Source organism: Vanrija albida (assembly GCF_041260175.1).
Source record: "Vanrija albida strain AlHP1 chromosome Unknown contig_1, whole genome shotgun sequence".
In the NCBI taxonomy this organism is placed as follows: Eukaryota; Fungi; Basidiomycota; class Tremellomycetes; order Trichosporonales; family Trichosporonaceae; genus Vanrija; species Vanrija albida.
The window spans coordinates 435,873-455,923 of NW_027191420.1; the positions used below are offsets into that span (position 1 = coordinate 435,873).

The following is a 20,051-nucleotide window of genomic DNA, read 5'->3' on the forward strand; positions in this document are numbered from 1 at the left end:
GCTGTGGGCGTAATCGTTACATGCATGTATGTCTATCAGTCTAGATACAACGGGAGATGGGAGTGTAGATGAGTAGTGTCCAGGTGGCCGTGCCTGTCGTGCCGCTCTACAGCCCCGTGCTGTTTGTCCAGCTCTGGTTTGCCGCGAGCCATGTCCACGGGGGTGTAAAGTCGAGGCTGGAGCCGTTTGCGATGTAGGCGATGCGGAAGTAGTGGTTGACGGCGGCGTCGACCGTGGCGTTTGCCTGGGGGAGGGTGAAGGCGCTGGTCTGGGCGAGGGAGAAGTCTGGGGTCAGCGCAGCCGGGGCAGAGTACTCACTCGAACCAGTGTAGTTGGCCGCGATGACCATGTCGTCGAGGAGGATAGACACGCCGGTGAACCCGGCGGCGGTGAGCGTGTCGTTTAGGCCAGGCCAGGAGAGCGCCGCGCCAGCAGCCACGAGCGCGGGCTGCATCGTACCCAAGTTTGCGTCGCCGACGAGCTCTGCGAAGCCCTGCACGATGCTGTCCCACCCCCAGCGGCCGACGCCGTCGAGGAAGAAGCCGAGGCAGAACGCCTGCGCCCACAGGCTGATGCGGTTCGGCAGCGAGATGACGGGGAACGCGGCGAGGCAGAGGAGGTAGTGGTGCGGGCGGAGGTAGCTGTCGTGTCCTAGGTTCGCGAGCACGATAAGGATCAGCACGAGGGGGAGGTAGCGCGCGAGGTAGTACCTCAGCAGGCCGAGCCGTCTCAGCTCAAGCGCCTGGATCACCACGATCGCGACCACGACAAGCACGATGAGCACGAGCGCGACGACCCCGCCGGCCGGGAGCGCGCCGTACCCCAGCCTCTGGATGGGCACCTTTGAGAAGACGGTGCTGGATTCAATCCCGATCCAGAACCCGCACCCCTGCCACAGCGCCATCTCGAGCGGCAGCGCGGCGCGCGCCCAGCCGTGCAGCGTGCGCTCAAAGGAGACGCGGTAGATCCAGTACCCTCCCAGCAGGACGGCGGGGAGCCCTCCGAAGACTTTGGACCAGTTGGGCGGCTGGCGCGGCGGGTTGGACACGAGGACGAGGTGCGCGTACCCCCCGACGAGGAGGGTCGCGAAGAGCGCAGGCGGGGGCGGGGCGAAGAGCAAAGTGAAGGCGAAGAGGAGGACGACGTTGGTCGACGTAATCGGCCAGTGGTAGTCGATGCAGGCCGCGCTGCTGCCGTACGGAGAGAGCGTGTACGCCGCGGGGAAGTGCGCCTCGAACGGCCAGCTGAGGATGCCGCGCGCGCTAGAGGCAGTGTAGTTTGCGCCTCCGGCGGGGTACGGCAGCGGGGTGACGCGCACGCAGCCGCCGAACGTTGGGCTAATGGCGCCGGCGTGCACGGCCGCGGGGCAGACCCACGAGTCGGCGCGGTACGTGCCCCCGCCGCCGCCGCCGACGACGAGCGGCCTGCCGTTGATGCGGCTGCCGCCAATCCAGCGCGGGTTGCCGAGCTTGGTGCGCCCACAGCCCCCGGGGCAGCGGTACACGCCCGCCTCTAGCGCGGGGAGGCACGCGGTCCCGTTGAGCCCGCAGGTGTCGGGCGGCCAGTCGGGCCACAGCGTGGCCGTGCAGCCTATCATCTCGGGCGAGTTGGGGAGGTAGTAGGCCGCCTTTATGAGCCCGACGTTGAGCGCCGCCCAGGCGGCGAGGTACACCAGCCAGTAGTGCTGTAGCCCGAGGCGGCGCGTGAGGCGCGCGACCCCCCCGTCTGGGTTGAGGCGGTAGTCGCGCGCGCCGGCCGTGAGTGCGAGTGTTAGGGGCGCGCTCGGGATCGGCGGGGGGCTGCGGTGCGTCGGGCCGAGGATGCGGTTGGCTACGCGGAGGACGGGGGGGACGCCCGGGAGGCGGGCGAGGCGCGAGCGGAGGACTGGCCATGGGCTGGGGGGCTCGCTGTCGCTCTCGGCGCCGGGGAGCGCGATGCGGTCGTCTGGCGGCGAGGCGTACCCCAGCGCCACCTCGCCCGCCTCGAGGTCGGCGTACTGGTCCCCCGTGCTGTCCGCGTACTTGTCCGTGCTCCCGAGCGTGGGCGACGTCTTGCCCGAGCCCGAGGGCGTCGAGAGCAGCCACGGCTTGGAGGACGGCGAGGGCGGCGTCGGCGTGGGCGGGGTCATGGCGGCGTGGGGCGTGCGCAGCCGTCGGCCGAGGGTGGAGCCGGGGGCTGGGGGCTGGTCGATGGGCCGGAGTGGATGATGGGCAAACGAAGCAAACAATGGTGAGAGTGTGTGCAACAAGTATCCCACCCGGTCTCACTTGCCCGAGCTGCTGCGGGGTGCTTGTCGCTGCTGATGGGAGCCTGAGGAGCCCGGACGGCCCCTCGTCGTCGCCTTGGCTGACCGCATGGTGTCGACGTCGCTTACCGCCCTGGCAGGTGGGAGGAGCCACTTTCGCAGTAAAAACTCAGGGGTCGTGCGACCACTCCTTATCGGGCGGGGGTGCCGAAACAGCAAAGTCTTACGTAACACACCCTCGCGTGGCACGCACGCTCATGCCACGTTCCCCCACTTGCCCCAAAATAAATCCCGCGCCTCGTCCAGCGCGTCTGGATGCCGTCCGCCCGTCGCGCCCGTCGATGGCCGCGCAGCATTCGTTGCCGTTGCCGTTGCGTTGCCGGTGTGTTTGCCCACTCTACTCCCCCAACTTCGACCTCGACGCGGCACGCGGAAATAGTCTGCCCGACTAGCAACGACAACAACCCTCTACCTCTTCTCTCTTAACCCAAGCCGAACAGTGAGCAGCAGCGCAAACCCCAGCCCGTTGCTGTCCCCACCCCCTGACATGTCCATCACAGCCCTCCCATCCAACATGGCGTCCATCCAGCAGAGGCTCAACGAGACCATCTTCAACGGCCTCGTAGAGTTTGACAAGTACTGCGAGAAGCTGCTCCCCTACGGTACAGAGATTGGCGCCGGCCTCTTCGTCGTCGCCGTCTTCGTCTGGTTCGTCGTCCTCAAGAACGACCTGCCCTGGGCCGGTGAGTCTTGTTGTTGTGGCTCGCGCCATGGCTCGTGTTGTTGTAGCCGTGTCCGTGGTCGCCGAGGCCACCTTCCTTCCTCGCCCTCGCCCCCCCCCCCCCCCTCTCTTCTGTTCTCTCCCCCTCGCTCCCTCCCACCCCCGGAGTTCCGTTCTCCCCCACTCGCTCTCGCTCGCCGTGCCTGAGCTACGATCCACGATCCGCGGCGGAACTCGGGACCCTCACACGCGTCGCCGACAAACGTTTGCTCGTCACCGCGCCGGCTGCCTTTGCGCTCGATGCGCGCATCGGAGCTGGTCGTGGAAAGAAAACGTCGCGGCGCAGGCGCCGCACGCGCACGGTCCGTGTGCACAACAAAGCAAGCATGCACGCGCGCTTGCTTCCGCTGGTCGAGGGCGGCCAGCCAGCCAGCGAGCCGGCCAGCCCGAGCCAAGCGCCACGGCGCATCTCGTCCCTATCTCATCTCACGCCGCAACTCGCAACCGCAGCAATCCCCACTTCCCTCTCTCTCCATCCCCACTTGCATAGTCGTCGACCTTTGTCCATGACGATCTAATGCCCCTCTCGGTCCTTAAACCTCGTCTGCGCCCACTCCCACCACCGCAGTGGGAGCCAGAGCTGGACCACCATGATGACGATGTCCACTGGCACGCTCATGAGTTCTCCCACGTCACGAGTGCCGTGTCTCGCCTCTCCCTGCCGCCGGCAACAGCAGCTGACACCTGCCCCCAGAGAAGAAGCCCATCCTCGACGCTGCCGAGTTCAAGAACTTCCCCCTCATCGGCAAGAAGATTCTCTCGCACAACACGGCCAAGTGAGTGCGGCGGCGGCGGCCTTGGGGGCGTGCTGTACACGTTCGTGCTGACGTCCTAGGTACCGCTTTGGTCTTCCCAAGAAAGATGACTCGCTTGGCCTCCCCATCGGCCAGCACATCTCGCTCGCTGCCGAGATCGACGGCAAGCAGGTCATGCGCTCGTACACCCCCACCACCCTCGACCACCACAAGGGCTACTTCGAGCTGGTCGTCAAGGTGGGTCATGCTTGGAGCGCCGCGGGGGAGGTTCGAGGGCAGCTCGAGCAGCTGGGGCAGTCCTAGCCGCTCGGCTGCGAATAGCACAGGCCAAGCCCCTGTCGTTATCGCTCAACGCACGGCCCTAGCCCGCTCGCCCTGCCGGAAACCGCGGAAAGCTGACTGTCCCCAGACCTACGAGAAGGGCAACATCTCGCGCCACCTCAGCCTGCTCAAGATTGGCGACACGATGAAGGTCCGCGGCCCCAAGGGCAAGTTCAACTACCACCGCAAGCTTGCCCCCCACCTCCTTATGCTCGCTGGTGGCTCGGGCATCACGCCCATGTACCAGATCATCCAGAGCTCGATCCTCGACCCCCTCGACAAGACTGAGATTGACCTGATCTACGCCAACGTCAACGAGGACGACATTCGTGGGTGCGGTGTGAGCGTGCGGTGCTGACAACTAGTCCTCCGCAAGGAGCTCGACACGCTTGCCGAGAAGTCGAACGGCCGTCTCCGTGTCTTCGTGAGTTCGCTGACATTGGGCTGGACTACAGCTGACTCGCCAGTACGTGCTCAACAACGCCCCCGAGGGCTGGACTGGCGGCATCGGCTTCGTCTCCAAGGAGATGATTGACGAGCGCAAGCACGCTGAGGGCATCTCGGCCGGCGGCAAGGTCCTCCTCTGCGGCCCTCCCCCTATGCTCAACGCCATGAAGTGGGTGACTCATGCCGTGGTTCGCTAACCCACCCAGGGGCCACCTCACGACCATTGGCTACCCCGCGGCCCGCACCGTCTCCAAGCTCGAGGACCAGGTGTTCCTCTTCTAAAAGGCTTTTGCGATGAGCGCGCCGGCGATGCTGTGCTGTGCTTGGGGCACTAGACGGTCTGCATAGACCAGGTGAGGGTAGATGAAGGTGGGCGAAGGTAGACGGCGAAGATGTATCAGGGCATGCATGAGATGTCAGCTGAAGGGGTGGGGGTGGGGGTAGCGGGGGCGTTGAGTTCGATGCCGCGCCGAAGTGTAGGAGGTTATCGCCCGTGGGCCGCCCACTGCCTCCGCCAGATTCCGACACCACCGGCTAGATTCCAGCAGGCGTTGCGGATCGTCGCGACGCATGCAGTGGGGCACCCGCTCACCCCACGACACGGCCATGCACACCCCGATGGCAGCGTGTGGGGCAGCGCAGGCAGCGCAGGCAGCATCGAGCAGGAATGCGCCACGGAAACCGGAAAGAAGCGCCGACGGCGCTGCGGCTTTGTACTTTGATCCGCGGAGAACAAGTATCCGGTGGCAGTGGGGGGTGGGTGCGCTGTGCCAAAGCCACAAATGCGCGCGACCTTCTCATGCATGCACGCATGCACACGACGAGATGCCCGCGCCGACAACCAAGACGACGTACGTGCCCCCCGCGCCGGCCTCGGCGCTGGCGCTGGCGCTCGCCGCGCGGCGGAGCAGCTGGCCAGCAAGCGGGGCATACGGGGCGTGGCACATCTCGGCGTGGCGCGCGCCTGCGCCGACGGCCCACACGCCCGCGCCGCCCGCCTGCGCCGCGCCGACAAACGCACCGAGGGTGGGGTGCTGTGGGCCGTGGGACGTGTACGGGCTGCTCATGGGCTAGGGGGCGGCGCGCCGACGTGCCTCGGAGCTGCCGCCACTTGGGCGCAGTCGACGGAGCGCGGCAGGCGACCAACCGCATGGCGACGACCGAACCCAGCCCAACTTGGCACCCCCCGCCGCCCACCTGCCGATCGGGGCGGACGTGACGGACGTGCCGGTGCACGTGCGCGCGCGCCGCTGGACGCCGACGCACCTCTTGCAACGTCACAGCGATGCAGCTGGTGCACGGGGCGGCGTGGCTGCTGCCTTGGGGCCTTCCGGTCCTGGCTGGCTCGGAGAAGAGCTCGCCGGCGCCGCCCGCCCATCTCCAAGGAAAGAACGCACCACGCGCGCCGATCCGGCTTCTGTACCGATGCATCCTACTTCCGCTGGCGCTGGGGAGAAGCAAAGCAGCCTGGGCGTGGCGTCGGCTCGGACAAAGACACACGCCCGACAGCTTCGGACAGGATACATCAGACTGGACATACAGAGACGAGACGAGTCGAGACGAGACGAGAGAACGCGCGCCGCCCGCGGTGCGCTGCTTGTGGGCCTCCTACGCCGGGTCCTGGCTCGCCTTGAGCCAGCGCGGCCGCTCCCAGCGGCGGAAGTACGCGTCGTTGTCTGGCGTCAGCTGCTGCGTGGGCTGGCGGCCACTCACGCGGCCCGCAGAACAGCTCGCTCGAGACGAGGAGGAGCGCCTCGCGCTCGCAGTCTTCCCAGATACACGCCTTCCACGGCGGCGGCTGCCAGGTGTTGATTGGGGGCCTGGGGTGTGAGTTGGGGGGGGGCGGGGGAAGGGGGCAGCGGCTACGCACCAGAAGTGCCAGTGGGCCATGGTTGTTGGTGGTGGGTGGCGATTGGCAGAGACGACGAAGGATGGCAAGACGATGACGCTACCCCTCTTCTCTTGTACTCACGCGCCGGGGAGCACGCGGCGGCACATGGCGGGCGGCACGGCCACGAGGACGGGGCGTCTGTCGGCAGCACGTCTTCTCGTGGCGGGGGGCGCTTGGCGCGGGCGCGTGGGGTGGGGTGGGGTGGGGCGGGGCGAGGACCGGCGCGCCGGCGCAAGCCGACGACGAGGGCCACACGATCCGTGCACGCACGCAAGCCGCCCGTGCGCTCGCATTGTGCGCGCCGCGCCGCTGACGGGCGCCACTTTGCCACCTGCCACTTGCCACTTGCCACTCAGAAGCAACATCCATTCCGGCAGCTTCTCCCTCTGGACATTGGGGCGCGAAGCATCCCCAAGCACGCGCTACAGAATCCCAAAGCCCCCATCAACGGCCCACACCTGGCCCGTGACGAAGCCCGCGTCGTCGCTCGCGAGAAACGCGACGAGCGGCGCGATCTCCCCGACCTCAGCCCACCGGCCGAGCGGGGTATGTGCCCGAATCGCCGCGGCCACCGACGGCAGCCGCAGCGTGTGCCCCGTCATCGCCGTGTCCACCGCGCCTGGCGCCACGGCGTTGGCGCGCACGCCGGCGCCGCCGAACTCGGCCGCCGCGGACCGCGTGAGCTGCGCCAGCGCGGCCTTGCTCGCGCCGTACGCGCCGTACGTGGGGAGCACGCGCTCGGCCATGATCTGGGTGTGAGCGGGCCGAAAGCGGGTGTACTTGCACTTGAGATGTTGACAATGGCGCCGGGCGCGCCGTCGAGCGTGGCGACGAACTTCTGCATGCCTTTCGTCAGCGCCGCGGCGTACCCGGCGCACCAATGAGCGGGCCGCGCACGTGCACGTCGAGCTCGGCGTCGAGCGTCGCGAGCGTCGTCTCGGCCAGCGCCTGCTGGATGAGCACGCCGGCCCCGTTGACGAGGACTTTGGGGGCTCCCCACGCGGCTTGGGCCGCGGCGATGGCCTGGTCCCAGGTGTCGGGCGAGCTGGGGTCAGCGCATACGCGAGTGAAGCTTAAGACCCACGCAACACTGCCTGTGACGAACAGGACACCACCGGCCGCCTCCACCTCGCCCGGCACGAGGCCAATGCCCACGACGCGCGCTCCCTCGTCCACGAAGTGCGCGACGATGGCCGCGCCGATGCCGCCCACTGCGCCGGTCACCTGGGGTCAGTGGCGTAGCGGGCAGCTCACAATCGCGATCTTGTTCTCGAGACGTGGGGCCATGGTGCTTGGTGGGGCTGCGGGGGCTAGGCGGGGAGTTATGTAGTGTCTCGCGGCGACGACCCAGCCCGCGAACCCACGCCCCCCTCACACCGGGGGCAAGCACGCACTCTGCCCGATGTAGACAGCCGAGCGAAGCTGCGATGGCGACGGCCGGCGTCGAGAGCCGACTGATCTGCATTCCTTCGGATCGGGGAATGGTGGAGTCAGCTGCCACTGGGCTCGATGACTTCTAATACCTGCGTCATGGCTGTATTGAGCAGGCCGTATCTAAGCGAGCGGGAGATATGAGATCCAGCACATGCCTCGGACACGGGCGGGTGGGAGTGTGGCACGCCACGCCGTCCGTCTGAGCGCCCGGCTAGTCAGCATCGGCCGTGGAGTGCGCCGACCGCTGTAAGGTGTGTCTGGTCATCGGGGTCACATTGCATCTCCTTGCTCTCAGAGCCGCCAGGTTGCTTGTGTCAGAGCTGATCGCCGTCGCGGAGAGATACAGTAGCCACCGTGCCGCAGCGAGTGTGGCACTCTGCTTTCGGAGTGTGGCGCTGGCGGACGAAACCAGACCATGTCACAACCCAGTCGCACTTGGCCTCGCTGACACCCCGCCCAGTGCACGGAACCAACGTGAGGTCATCCATCCACTGGCCTGCCTCAGCGCCACGGCGCGGCCGACCCGTCAGTGTGGCGGCGGGGCCCAGCGCCACGCCCGCCCCGTCCTTGCCATTCCCCGCCCCTCTGACGAGTGAACAATGACATCTAAAAGTCTAACAATGAGTGGAGTGTAGGGCTGAAACGGTCGGAACCGCACAGCGTGAGTGCGTGGGCGTGACGAAAACAAGTCCCCGAGTCGGCGTCGGGTCCTTTGTGGCGTGCGGCGGGCGCGCTCACTTGGTCCAGCCGGGGATCTTGTTGTAGAAGTAGTAGTCCATGTAGTCTGGCGCTCAGTTAGTCAAAGGCGGGCTGGTGGTCCAAAACGGCCAGGCCACAAAGCCCGCTGGCCGGCCGAGAGCGGACAACACAACACTTACGGACTCCACACAGCTTGTCGGTGCGCGGCAGGTCCTGGATCGGGACCATGCAGAACTCCCAGCAGCAGATACCCTCGTACGAGGTCTCAAAGTCGAACTCGGTCGGCGAGTCGTTGTTGTGGTTGACCGGGGCGGTGGTGCTGCGTGCGTGAGCGTGTGGGCGGGAGAAGCGCGGCTGGGAAGCACTGCTGTCGCCAGCCCGCCGAAGCATGCAGCGGGGCGGCTACTCGGGCTACTTACATCTGCTGGCACATGTTGGCTTTGGTTGTGGCTGGGTTGGGTTTGGCTTGGTTGGGTTTGGCTGGGTTGGGTTGGATGAGGTTTGGCTGTGTTTGAGTCGTTGTCGTAGTTGTCGTAGTTGTGTGTGCTGCCCAGTAGTCACCGACACCCCTCGCAATTCTTATACTCTGCCAGCATCCCTCGCCCCCCCGCCCCCTTACTCAACGCGCGCGCACAACAAAGCAGACTTTGATGGCCGTCTGTTTCATCCAGAGGGTGATTGCTCGTGTGTGGCACGCGGTGGCGGGTGACGCCGTGGCGCGAGTGTGTGATGTGTGTGTCGGTGCGAGCGGGTGCGTGGTGGTGTTGTCGCCAGAGGCACAGAGGCACACTGGCACGGACAATGCGGGGAGCGGAGGTGCAGCACTGTTGTCGCTGCGAGGACATGACCGCTGGCAACAACCGCGCCGCGCCGCGCCGCTGGCAGCGATCCAGCGCCACTCACGGGCCCGGCGGCCCCAGCAAGCCTCGTGTGTCGCCCTGCCTCACCCCCGTTGCCCCCGTTGCCTGCATTCTTCATGTCTGCCTCGTGTCAGCAGCCCAGACGAGGCCGGTGCGCGGTTTCAGGTTTCATGACATGGCCTCTGGTGCACCTCGCTTTTGTTCGCGCGTGACGCATGCACAACGACATGCTCTCGCCGCCAAGGGGAGGCCGTGCGCGCCGACGAAACTGTCGGAGACTGCCAGTCTGTCAGTCCAGTCACATTGCCCGGGCGTCTCGGCGTACCTTTGACGGCTGACAATCTCCGATACGTGTGCATGGCAGGGGTGGTACAATGGGACAACGGGTACAGGGCGGGCGGGGGTGGCGTGCGTGAGCGACGGTGGGCCGTGCGGTCGGGGCGGGCAGCGAGGGGGAGCAGCAGGGCAGGGGACGGCCCGCGCGCTACGTCTTGACCCAGGATGGCCGCGTGTTGTGGTAAAAGTACATTGCGTAGTCTGGGATGAGCTCGTCTCCCTCGTCTCTTTCCCGACGCCTACGCCGACGCCACGGCCCCGCCCCGGCGCCGCCACGGCACTGAAACTCACGCAGGTCGCAGAACAGACACGTGTTGGCGTTGATCGACGCGCTGCTGGCGCAGTTCTCCCAGATACAGGTTGACAGTGGGCGGGGGAAGAGACTGGCGGCGGGCGATCTGGCGTCAGCGGGGAGGGCAGCGAGCCAGCGTACGGGTGCGAGGGGTGGAGCGAGCACATGGTGGGAGGGAGGGACGCGAGGGGGCGAGCCAGCCGCCCAGCTCACTGGCTATATACGGCGTCGTGTGACGACGCAGGCAGCAGCGCGGCCCGGGGTTGGCGGCAAATATGCGCTTGTGTTTCGCCTGCGAGCGTGAGTCGCCTGTAGCGTAGCTCGCTCGCTCGCCTACAGAACCACCGCAGCTCTTGCCGCACACCAGAGGGGCGTGCGGCTCGCGTGACCGCCGGCGGCGCGGCGCGCGAGTAAGCGGCCAGCCAGTGGCCAGCAAAGCCCAGCCAAGCGACATGTCAGCCGACCAGCGCTCGCTCGCCAGCGCCCGTGCGGGGTGTACCTGTGGGGTTGTGGGACGCAGCGGTCGGTGCTGTGATGTACCGAGCTCGGGCCGGTCGCCGCACCGCTGGGCCTCGACGCGACTGACTTGTGAGGACGACGAATGGGGGCTACCCATCGTCTAACATGTATATTGCTGGTCGTCCGCGTTTGCGTCGGCGTCGGCGTGGGCGTCAGCGGGTCAGCTGGTCGCATGATGGCATATGGCGGGTCGCGCTGCCACTTTCGAGGCTTCGAGTTGAAACACGTGGTGGTAATAATGACGGATCGAAACACGCGACGTGACGCGACCGACGCGACGGCGAACGGCTTGGCGCGCGGGTGCCGAGATTATAATGACGGGACCGACATCTGACTCGATACTCGCTCGTTTGCTCTCCCCTCGTCAACATACTGCCCATCTCCCCACGCAGCAGCATGGCCACGAGCAGCATCCTCCACCTCCCCGACGAGTTGCTGCACGCAGTGTTTGCCCACTCGTCGGTGCGCGACGCCGCACGCCTGTCCCAGGTCAGTCCTCCGCCTTCCTCGGTTCGCCCTCCCTGACGCCCCGCCCCGCCTGCCAGACATGCCGCCAGTTCAGCTCGGCGTACAGTTCGTGCTCAGCCGCACAGTGCTATGCCGCTGCTGTCACGGGCGGCGGATACGTCAACATTGAGCCGGCGGCTCTGGACAAGGACGAAGAGAAGGACGGCGACGCCGCTCCGGCAGCCGCCGGTAGCGCGATCACGCCCACGCCTGCGCCCACACCTGCGGCGCCGGCACCCCAGCCCCAGCCCGAGCGCCAGACCCTAGGCTCCAAAGCTGCGGTCCTGCGCGCACACAACGCCGCCTGGCGGACGCTCACGCCACACAATTTCCAGCGGTTCGACATGCCGGGCAACCGGGCCGAGGAGCACGACTTCTCGAGCGGGCTCGTCGTGATTCACCGGCACGCGGGTGTGAGCGCCAACATGGATGAGATCGAAGATGAGGCCGACGAACTCGGGTTGTTCGACAACTTCATCAGCGTCGACTTTGGACGCGTGGATCAGAAACTGGCAGGTGACGACGAGGTCAACGAGGCCAACCCGTTCCCGTTCACCCGCCGGCTGCTGTACAACGATTGGACGTGCATCTCGGCGATTGACGCGCACGCCGACTTGCTACTGCTCAACGAGGACGTGTGGTACTCGAACACTGTCTGCACGAGCCGCTTCCACATACTCTCCCTACAGACGGGCCAGGCGCACCCGCGCGCCAAAAGCCCGGTGGTCACGCTCAAGCGCGAGCGCGGAATGGCGTACACGACCTCGGTCATGGGCCCCCGGCGCGACCGCTGGAAGGGCGCGTGCTACTGTCTCGCGCTGCGGGGCAGCCTCGTCGCGACGCTTGTGTTCAAGTACAGCGACACAGAGCGCGGGACTCTCAAGGGCACATTCCTGCTCGTGTTTGACTGGCAGACAGGGCAGGTGGCGTGTGTGAGTGCTGTCAAAGCTTGCGATGACTGACGACAGACCATCCCCCTGCCCCCGACTTACGGTTCGCCCACGTTCTCGTTCCTCGCAGACGACTTGATCGCTGTGGCGCCCCTAAAGAGCATACTCACGGACTGCCAGATCCTCGACGACCCTTGGCTCGCGCTCGAGGTGTACCCCATCCCACCAAGAGATACCTGGGCAGACTTGATGTTCCCGAACGACGACGACTCGGACAGCGCGACGGATGAGACGTTGGATACAGACTCCGACAACTCTGCTGGTAGCAGCGGCGACGGGGAGGGAAGTGTTGGCGACCCGGACGAGTTTGCCCGCGACCACAGTGGCAACGGCGACAGCGAGTGGGAGAGCGACAACGACAGCCTCGATGCGTTCATTGCATCGGCAGTAGAGGCGGTCGCTGCGGCCGATGGTGTTCCTCTGAGAGCAACAGCAGCGCCCGCCGACACCACACCCGAAGCCCCCGAAGTCCCCAGCACACTGTATGACGACCCGTTCCCCGACATGGCGTCCGACGTGTTCCCCGAGCAGGCGGCCGCCGACGACTATGACAGCGACCTCCCGAGGCCGCCAATACTCGACACTGGCGAGGTGCTGCAGGAAATGATGCACCCAGAGGAAGAGGAGCTCGTGCCGAATGTCCGCTTCGTCCTCCCACCCCTCGGGCCCCTCGGGGACAAGGCAATCGAGGACGTGGTCTTACTGGGCCAGAACGTGGTGTCGGCGCGGGAATCCATCCCCTCACCGTACGCAGTGCCCCGTGCGTTCGACAGCGACGGCGACACGGGCGTGCTCGTTCTCGGGTTCACCGTGGTACACCTCACAGAGGATATCGAGGTCAAAGAGCGGAGGTCGTACACCCTCTTCATGCTCCGCGAAAAGCTGGCTGCCCTGGCACGGGATCGTATCGACCCCACAGAGGAGATGACGCACATCGTCGAGTGGGAGGAGTGGGGTGAGGAGAACACGCGCATCCTCCCGCAGAGGCTATATGCCCGGAGGTACGAGGACGAAGAGGACGAGGAGCGCGACGAGGACGAGGAGATATCACATGTGGGTACCACTTACGAGCGTGCTGACGGCAGAACTACTGGGAACCAGACTACGAGGCGCGCGCGCACGGGTACCGCTTCGCCGCCCTCCGCGGGCGCGGGCACGAGGCGAGCAAGGCGGACGCAGTGGCCGAGGACGGCGTGTTCGATCTCGAGGTGTATGACTTTGCGCCGGGCGTCGGTGAGGTGCGGTTCGCGCCGGCCGACGAGCGCGGGCTCGTGGGCGGCAGCGCGGTGCTGCACACCGAGCCGACGGTGCTCGACGGCTTCGCGGCACCCGTGACTACGAGGCTGCCGTTCCTCGCCACGCGGCGCAGCCTCGCGCCCGAGCTGCGCTTGACGCCGTCGGACGCGCGGCTGGGGTACGGGCTGCTCCTGGACGAGCAGCGCATTGCCCTCTTCCGCCTGCTGGATATCGGCGAGGTGGCTGGGAGCGAGGTTCAGGAACTGCTTGTGTGGACGTTTGGGCGGGGCGAGGTCGGCGACGAGGGGCAGGCGATCGCGCAGCGGACGCTGGCGGCTCCGCGGCTGGCGCCGTCGTTGTAGACTTTGTGGGGCGGCGGTGCGTGTATGTAGCAGGCCGGTGGTATACCCAGGGCGAGGAGAAGTTGGAGGGCATCTGCATGTAGCACATGAGTCGGACACAAGGGTGAGGGGCAGCACCGGGTCGCACATCAATCTCTTGCCTCAGTCCGCCGGGGACATCAGCCAAATCCGCCGCGTCTCAATAGACAAGGTAGTCATCAAGGTCGGATACACAGGGCAAGGGGAGCAGATCTGTCAGATACGCAGGGAGATGAATAGGCCGTGTAATCAAACAGTCGATCGCGCTGGCCGCGTTTGTTGTCAGTTTCACGTAGTTTGACGCACACTCTGTTGTCCTGGGCCAAACGCACAAAAGACAGCGGAGTGTGGCACGGCACACGGAGCCAGTCCCCTGCGCATCATCACTGCCACACCCGATGCCACTCACACAACCCGACCCCAGGCGACACACACACACGACACACACAACAGCCGCACGGCGCGCCGCGACACACACCCGGCGCGCCGCGACACACAGCGCAACGCGACGCCGTGACGCCGGGGCGAGGGCTGCGTGTCGTCGTGCGTCGTGCGTAGTGTGTAGTGTCGGCGGGCCTGGGCGGCCTCGTGCAGTTGGGCGCTGTCGCCAGCTACTTTGATGGGATGAGACGCCTGGCGTGGGGATAAATGCGTGCTCGCTGCGCTGCCGTCTCCTTCACCAGTGTCTCTCTCCTCACCAGTCACCAACTCACCACCAACACACCCACACCCACCCCCACCCACACACACACACACCATGGCCAACTCCACCTCCGCCGCGTACGCCCGCCGCCGCTCCCCGCTGACCCCAGCCCGCGTGACCAGAACGACTCGACCGCCTCCTCGTCGTCGGGGTACGACTCGGCCTCGTCGACGGACAGCAACTCGTCGGGCGGGTCGTGGTCTACCGACGCGCCGTGGTGCGACTTCCGCGGCTGCCCCGGCGACGGGAACCACACCATCCCGGACCACACGACCGAATTTTACAACTTCTGCGACGACCGTGAGTGGGAGGTCGGGCGGCGCTGATGGCAGACTACCCGCGGTACTTGTTCAACGGGGAGAAGCCCAACGGCTGTTAGCTAGGCTGGCGGCCATACCGGTGCGGCGGGGCCGCCGCCGTGCCCTTCAAAAAGGCCGTCAGGCCGAGACCGAGATCGTGATTGTAGCTCCTAGCTCATGCATAGATGTGTAGAGTGTTGTGCGGGTGCTGCTGGCTGGCCGCACGGCTGGCTTGATGGCGGCGTGTCGCTTGTTCACGCCGAGCCGCGGCGTTGTTGTGTCGCTGGCCACCGCCCTGTTGCTCATGTTGAGCCCTGCCGCGCGTGTTGACCCATCATGCGTGGTGCGTGCTTGCCGCGGGACCGTGCACGCGTCGTCGTCTGGTTGTCGTCCTCTCTCGCCCCCTGTCCCCTTCCCATCACCGCTCCTCCTCCTCGCCGTCCTCGGCCCCCTCGCCCCCGTCTCCCTCGCCCACGCGCTTCTCCCCCGCGCCCATAATCTTCGCGCGCAGGACACACCGCTCGCGCGTGTACTTTGTACGCTCGCGCTCGAGCGCCGGCTTGACCTGCACGGCGATCTTGTCGAGCTTGCCCATCGCCTTGAGCGTCTTGAACAGGTACAGGCGCCGGTTGTTGAGCGAGAAGTAGTAGGGGACTGGGGGCGCGGTCGCCGCTGCTGCTGGCGCCTTTCCCCGGCCCTTGCGCTTGCCGCCGCGCTCGTCGTCCTCGTCGTCGTCGCTGTCCCCGCGGCGCCCCTTCTTGCCCTTCGACGGGCCGGCCGGCGCCGCAGCGGGCGCCTCAAAGTTCTCGATCACCGTGATGTACGGCACGTCCTCGATCTTGGTCTGCCCCGAGAGGATCTCCTCGAGCGTGTCCTCGATGCGCTTGTTGCACCCCGTGAAGACGGGCCTGATGCGCGCGTGCGTGAAGTAGATGTCGTCGGGGTCCATGTGGACGAGGGTGCGGCCGGCGGCTGTCTTGCGCGACATGGCGGTGTGATTCGTGGGGGTTGTAGGGGTTGTAGGCAAGTCGTTACGTCTGAGAGTCGCCGAGCCGTCGTGCTGCCGCTGCCCGTGGCGAGATTGTGAGATGGACGTGCGATCCGCCGGAGCGCCGAAATTTCAGTAGACGTCAACATCGAGAGTGGAGGAGCCGCATTTGGCCACGTGGATTTGATTCCGCAACCGATCACCGAGCCAGGCGGACGAGTCGCCGCCGATCTGCAGCTTCGGCCCCAACCCGACTCGACGCCGAGGCGGCTCGCACAGTCATGCACCGGCTCGGCGGCGCGCATCGGCCGACTGACTGCTCTCGTGCACCGAGCCGCGTCAGCTGCGGGGGGTGGGGGTGCGAGAGAATAGTCGAGTAGACAGCGAGCACGACATTTTGTTGGTCGAGGTGCTAGGCGCCGCCGGATCTTGCCTTCGTCATGACGTGAAGTCGGATCGCAGATGGCCGCCGCGGCTGCCATGTGCTGCACTATCCTATCTCGCTGCGGGATTGCCTGTCTCTTCGTCGACCCCAACCAGCCAGCTGAGTAACGACTCGAGCGCCAACTAGACTCGCAATCTTGCAATCTCGCAATACTTGCTCACCGCTCACGTCGACTCTTCGTAATCACTTGCGCTGGCCGGCATACCGACTCGTGTCAAGAGTTTACCCTGTAACCGAGCCTAGATCCCGAACGACTCGGCCCACTCCACCTTATTATCGCAGTTGATGAGGCTGCCATCGCGTCGCTTGCCCTCCCAAACCGACCAAACACTCCATCTCGACGTGTACGTCGCGCGCCCTCGACTGCACTGACGCCAGAACCATGCCGTCTGATAGCCCCGAGTCGTTCGACTGTGAGCTGAGCTGCCCCACCGCCCAGCTGACCCCAGTCTTCTTCTACGGCACGCTCCTCGTCCCCGCCATCCTTGGGCGCGTGCTGGGTCGCGACGCGAGCGACCTCAAGTTCCAGGACGCGGTGTTGGACGTGGGTTGGGCCCAGGGCGTCGCTGACGGCAGGGATACACCCGGCACCACGTCAAAGGCGAGGACTACCCGACTATCATTGACGAGAAGGGGCTGAAGGGGCTCGGGGTCGATGCGGCGTAAGTGAGGCTTATGACCATGCGCTGACTCGCAGCGAGCTCAGTGCTGATGACCGCCTGACGCGCGGCACCGTCGTGTCGGGCTTGACGCGCCAGGACGTTGACCTGCTCGACGTGTTCGAGGGATCGGTACGTGTGGCTCGTTGGCATGTTCTGCCATTCATTCGGTTCACCGATTCCCCACTATTCCCTCTGCTCTTGATCTTGCCCTCACACTCTTCTTCCTCTTCGGACCTCACCTCTAACCTTCGCAGGAATACAAGCGCATCCAAGCCCCTGTTCAGACCCTCACCAACCCCCGCACCCTCGCCGACCTCCCGCCAGCCCTCGCGCGCCCCGAGCAGCGCGCCTCCGCGCTGTCGTCGGACGCCTCGTCGTGGGGCAAGGCCACGGCCTGGGTGTACATCTGGAACGCTCCGATCGAGCGCGTCGACCCAGCGATTTGGAAGTGAGCTGTCAGGGGAGTTTCACAGCAGCTGACACCGCCAGCGTTGATGCCTTCCTCCGCGACAAGGCGGACGTGTGGACCACCCTTGGCGACGAGTACGCCGACGTCGACGCGGCGCGCTCCCAGATCGCTGCCGGTGGTGCTGTTGCTGGCGGTGCGGCGGTCGAGGGCGGTGAGTTCTCTTCCGACGCCGACGGCCTCGTCGGCAAGACGGTCCCCGGCTTCCCCGACTTTGGACACAACATGCTCAAGGAGTGGTCGTTTAGGCCTGGATGTGAGCAGCCAAATGTGCACCAATGTGTATCAGCTGACACCACAGATGTGAACTTGAACCACGGTGTGTTTAGCTGGGGTCCTCCCTCTCCCGCAGCTAACCCGCAGGCTCGTACGGCTCCACGCCCAACGACGTCCGCATTGCGCGTGACAAGCTTGGTGACCACATCGAGGGCGCCCCGGACGCGTTCAACCGCCTCGAGGTGGAGAAGCTGATCGCCAAGTCACGAGAGGCGGTAGCTCCGCTCATCAACGCCGACGCCGACGACGTGGTCCTCGTGCCCAACGCGACACATGGCGTCAACACCGTCATCTCCAACACTGACTGGGTCGACGGCGACATTATCGTTGTGTACGCGACCACGTACAATGCCATCTCGCAGACTGCCAAGTACACCTGTGACCGCAACCCCGGCATCCGACTCGAGATCATCCAGCTCACGTTCCCCACCACGCATGCTGAGATTGTCGAGAAGACCGAGGCCTTGTTCAAGAAGTACAACCAGAAGGCCAAGGGCCCGCGCGGCGACTCGGTCCCCAACGCGGTGGCGGTGGACGGCAAGGAGCGTGTGCGTATGGTCGTCATTGACAGCATTGCGTCGAACCCTGGGTGAGCTGCCTTAGCAAGTTCCTCAGCTGACCTCAGTGTAATTTACCCTTGGGAGAAGGTCGTGTCTCTGGCGCACGAGTACGACGTCCTGTCGCTCGTTGACGCGGCGCACTCGATTGGGCAGCACCGCGTCGACCTCAAGAAGACTGACCCAGACTTCTGGGTGTCCAACTGCCACAAGTGGCTCATGAGGTGGGTGGCGATGGTGTCCCGAAGGCTCACCCCCCAGCCACCGCTCCGTAGCCATTCTCTACGTCCCGAAACGCAACCAGCGCATCATCCGCTCGTCGTACCCCACGGGACACTACTACGAGTCGGAGCGGTATCCTACGACTACGGGGCACGTGCACCCGTGGAACTTCCTCAACCAGGTGAGTGCAGGTTAGAGCACCAGGGCGTGGAAACAAGCTCACAGCACAGTTCCACTGGAACGGAACGCAGGACTTCTCTCCGGTCGTCACGGTGGTCGACACGGTCGCGTTCAGAAAGAAGATTGGTGGCGAGGACCGCATCATTGCGTACAACCACTCGCTTGCCGTTGCGTAAGTTGGCATGTTGCGACCTGCAACTGACACGCCAGTGGCGGCAAACGTCTCGCCAAGCGCTGGAACACGGTGCTGATGGAGAACGACGCCGGCGAGCTCACGGCCGCCATGGTCAACGTAGAGCTCCCCGGCCTCCCTCCCGCAGTGCCGTCCGAGGAGGGACGCATGGCCAAGATCTTCTACGAAGAGTTCCAGAGCCACAACTGCTGGGCCGCGGTGTACGTCCACGACAACAAGTGGTGGACGCGCCTGAGTGCGCAGGTGTGGAACGAGCTGAGCGACTTTGACGCCGTCGCCAAGGCGTTCGAGTCGGTGGCCGAGCGGGTGAAGCGGGGTGAGCTGCAGCAGTAGATCTAGAGGCGTAGAGAGGTTGGCTGTCCATGCCCCTGCCGATCCGAATGAATGCATCTGAACAACCCTTCTAACCTTGCGCGTGGCTCGCCCACGCTGTCCGATTCTGCGTTTACTTGGTGTGGCAGATACGCAGAGGACCAGCGACGTGGATGTAGTTGTCGGCGTAGTTCTTGGGGGGGATGCGAGGGGCCTTGGGCTCCTGGATCCAGTACTCCCAGCCCTGGCGCTCGGCCTGGGGAGCGAATGCGAGCGAAGCGAGCATGAGCGGGCAGGGAGGAATGCGAGCGGAGCGAGCATGAGCGGGGCGGGGAGGAATGCGAGCGGAGCGAGCATGGGCGGTGAGGGTGGTGCGATGAGTGTCATGGGGAGTTGGCGGGGGCGAGTTGGTGGGAGGGGTCGGTCGTCGGAGGGCGGTCATTGGCAGAGTCGATATGATGTCGGTCGAGTAAGAAGAGCAGCGTCAGCATTGTCACGACCCGATCTCCGAGATGCCAACGAGCAGAGCGGCGCGCCCTCTAGCCCACGGAGGGGGGGGGCACGGCCAGTCTCGACAAGCCAAGGCAGCCCTCGGCCCCGCCCCTCCGCCCACTCGCTCGCTCCGCTCGCTCGCCTCAGCGCGGCACTCACAAAGCGCACAGCGTCCTCCTGCGTGCGGAACACGAGGCTCGTGCCCTGCATGTAGTCGGCAGAACTCTGCCACCCCATAAGAGGGTTGGTCCAGCGCCCGGCGCCCTGCAGCGTGTCCCAGTCAATGCGCCAGACCTTGGTCTTGCCCTTGCCGCTCTGCATCGTGTTCTTGGTCGGCTTGTAGATGCGCACGCCGCGGTGTCGCAGCTCCTGGGGCGCGTCCGACACGACGTCGGCGGTGATGTCGCGCGCAGACTCGTGCACCGTCGCCGGGCCCGCAGCCTTGCCGGCCACCACGTCGGCAGGCTGCACGTGCTGCGTCGACCAGCGCTCCGCGGCCCGGGTCGAGGTGCTGAAGGCGCGCGAGGCGGCGCCGAGGCGGAGGGTGGGGCGGAGGAGCGACATGGCTGTGGAGTGGTGTTGTCGTCGATGTCGAAGTCGTCG

General features: G+C 65.7%; 11 protein-coding genes across 11 annotated transcripts; 4 read left to right on the plus strand and 7 right to left on the minus strand.

The window, feature by feature from the left end:
• Positions 1–106: 106 nt before the first annotated feature.
• On the minus strand, positions 107–2,128 carry Q8F55_000197 (uncharacterized protein; the record flags this gene model as incomplete). The annotated part of the gene is made up of 1 exon (XM_069348852.1): positions 107–2,128. The coding sequence occupies one exon, from the start codon at positions 2,126–2,128 to the stop codon at positions 107–109; it is 2,022 nt and encodes a 673-aa protein (XP_069212396.1).
• Positions 2,129–2,226: 98 nt separating this feature from the next.
• CBR1 (NADH-cytochrome b5 reductase) lies at positions 2,227–4,831 on the plus strand (the record flags this gene model as incomplete). The annotated part of the gene is made up of 9 exons (XM_069348853.1): positions 2,227–2,229; positions 2,738–2,744; positions 2,806–2,988; positions 3,721–3,802; positions 3,862–4,018; positions 4,191–4,431; positions 4,468–4,526; positions 4,570–4,718; positions 4,756–4,831. 9 exons carry the CDS (start codon positions 2,227–2,229, stop codon positions 4,829–4,831), a joined length of 957 nt encoding a protein of 318 aa, XP_069212397.1.
• Positions 4,832–6,157: 1,326 nt separating this feature from the next.
• Positions 6,158–6,439, minus strand: Q8F55_000199 (uncharacterized protein; the record flags this gene model as incomplete). Its single annotated transcript, XM_069348854.1, has 3 exons — positions 6,158–6,225; positions 6,263–6,369; positions 6,420–6,439. The coding sequence occupies 3 exons, from the start codon at positions 6,437–6,439 to the stop codon at positions 6,158–6,160; spliced, it is 195 nt and encodes a 64-aa protein (XP_069212398.1).
• A 423-nt stretch (positions 6,440–6,862) lies between these two features.
• Positions 6,863–7,186, minus strand: Q8F55_000200 (uncharacterized protein; the record flags this gene model as incomplete). Its single annotated transcript, XM_069348855.1, has 1 exon — positions 6,863–7,186. One exon carries the CDS (start codon positions 7,184–7,186, stop codon positions 6,863–6,865), a length of 324 nt encoding a protein of 107 aa, XP_069212399.1.
• A 106-nt stretch (positions 7,187–7,292) lies between these two features.
• Positions 7,293–7,972, minus strand: Q8F55_000201 (uncharacterized protein; the record flags this gene model as incomplete). The annotated part of the gene is made up of 3 exons (XM_069348856.1): positions 7,293–7,651; positions 7,835–7,862; positions 7,964–7,972. 3 exons carry the CDS (start codon positions 7,970–7,972, stop codon positions 7,293–7,295), a joined length of 396 nt encoding a protein of 131 aa, XP_069212400.1.
• Positions 7,973–8,608: 636 nt separating this feature from the next.
• Q8F55_000202 (uncharacterized protein) lies at positions 8,609–9,006 on the minus strand (the record flags this gene model as incomplete). The annotated part of the gene is made up of 3 exons (XM_069348857.1): positions 8,609–8,658; positions 8,753–8,892; positions 8,993–9,006. 3 exons carry the CDS (start codon positions 9,004–9,006, stop codon positions 8,609–8,611), a joined length of 204 nt encoding a protein of 67 aa, XP_069212401.1.
• Positions 9,007–10,976: 1,970 nt separating this feature from the next.
• Q8F55_000203 (uncharacterized protein) lies at positions 10,977–13,635 on the plus strand (the record flags this gene model as incomplete). Its single annotated transcript, XM_069348858.1, has 4 exons — positions 10,977–11,069; positions 11,174–12,019; positions 12,056–13,090; positions 13,123–13,635. The coding sequence occupies 4 exons, from the start codon at positions 10,977–10,979 to the stop codon at positions 13,633–13,635; spliced, it is 2,487 nt and encodes an 828-aa protein (XP_069212402.1).
• A 775-nt stretch (positions 13,636–14,410) lies between these two features.
• Q8F55_000204 (uncharacterized protein) lies at positions 14,411–14,735 on the plus strand (the record flags this gene model as incomplete). The annotated part of the gene is made up of 3 exons (XM_069348859.1): positions 14,411–14,433; positions 14,466–14,656; positions 14,689–14,735. 3 exons carry the CDS (start codon positions 14,411–14,413, stop codon positions 14,733–14,735), a joined length of 261 nt encoding a protein of 86 aa, XP_069212403.1.
• Positions 14,736–15,034: 299 nt separating this feature from the next.
• On the minus strand, positions 15,035–15,643 carry Q8F55_000205 (uncharacterized protein; the record flags this gene model as incomplete). The annotated part of the gene is made up of 1 exon (XM_069348860.1): positions 15,035–15,643. One exon carries the CDS (start codon positions 15,641–15,643, stop codon positions 15,074–15,076), a length of 570 nt encoding a protein of 189 aa, XP_069212404.1. The 3' UTR covers positions 15,035–15,073.
• An 827-nt stretch (positions 15,644–16,470) lies between these two features.
• On the plus strand, positions 16,471–18,977 carry Q8F55_000206 (uncharacterized protein; the record flags this gene model as incomplete). The annotated part of the gene is made up of 12 exons (XM_069348861.1): positions 16,471–16,501; positions 16,538–16,632; positions 16,665–16,750; positions 16,786–16,879; positions 17,005–17,198; positions 17,240–17,472; positions 17,518–17,535; positions 17,580–18,081; positions 18,118–18,273; positions 18,311–18,452; positions 18,502–18,623; positions 18,662–18,977. 12 exons carry the CDS (start codon positions 16,471–16,473, stop codon positions 18,975–18,977), a joined length of 1,989 nt encoding a protein of 662 aa, XP_069212405.1.
• A 112-nt stretch (positions 18,978–19,089) lies between these two features.
• Positions 19,090–20,012, minus strand: NdufS4 (ndufs4 NADH dehydrogenase Fe-S protein subunit; the record flags this gene model as incomplete). Its single annotated transcript, XM_069348862.1, has 2 exons — positions 19,090–19,212; positions 19,608–20,012. The coding sequence occupies 2 exons, from the start codon at positions 20,010–20,012 to the stop codon at positions 19,090–19,092; spliced, it is 528 nt and encodes a 175-aa protein (XP_069212406.1).
• Positions 20,013–20,051: the final 39 nt, after the last annotated feature.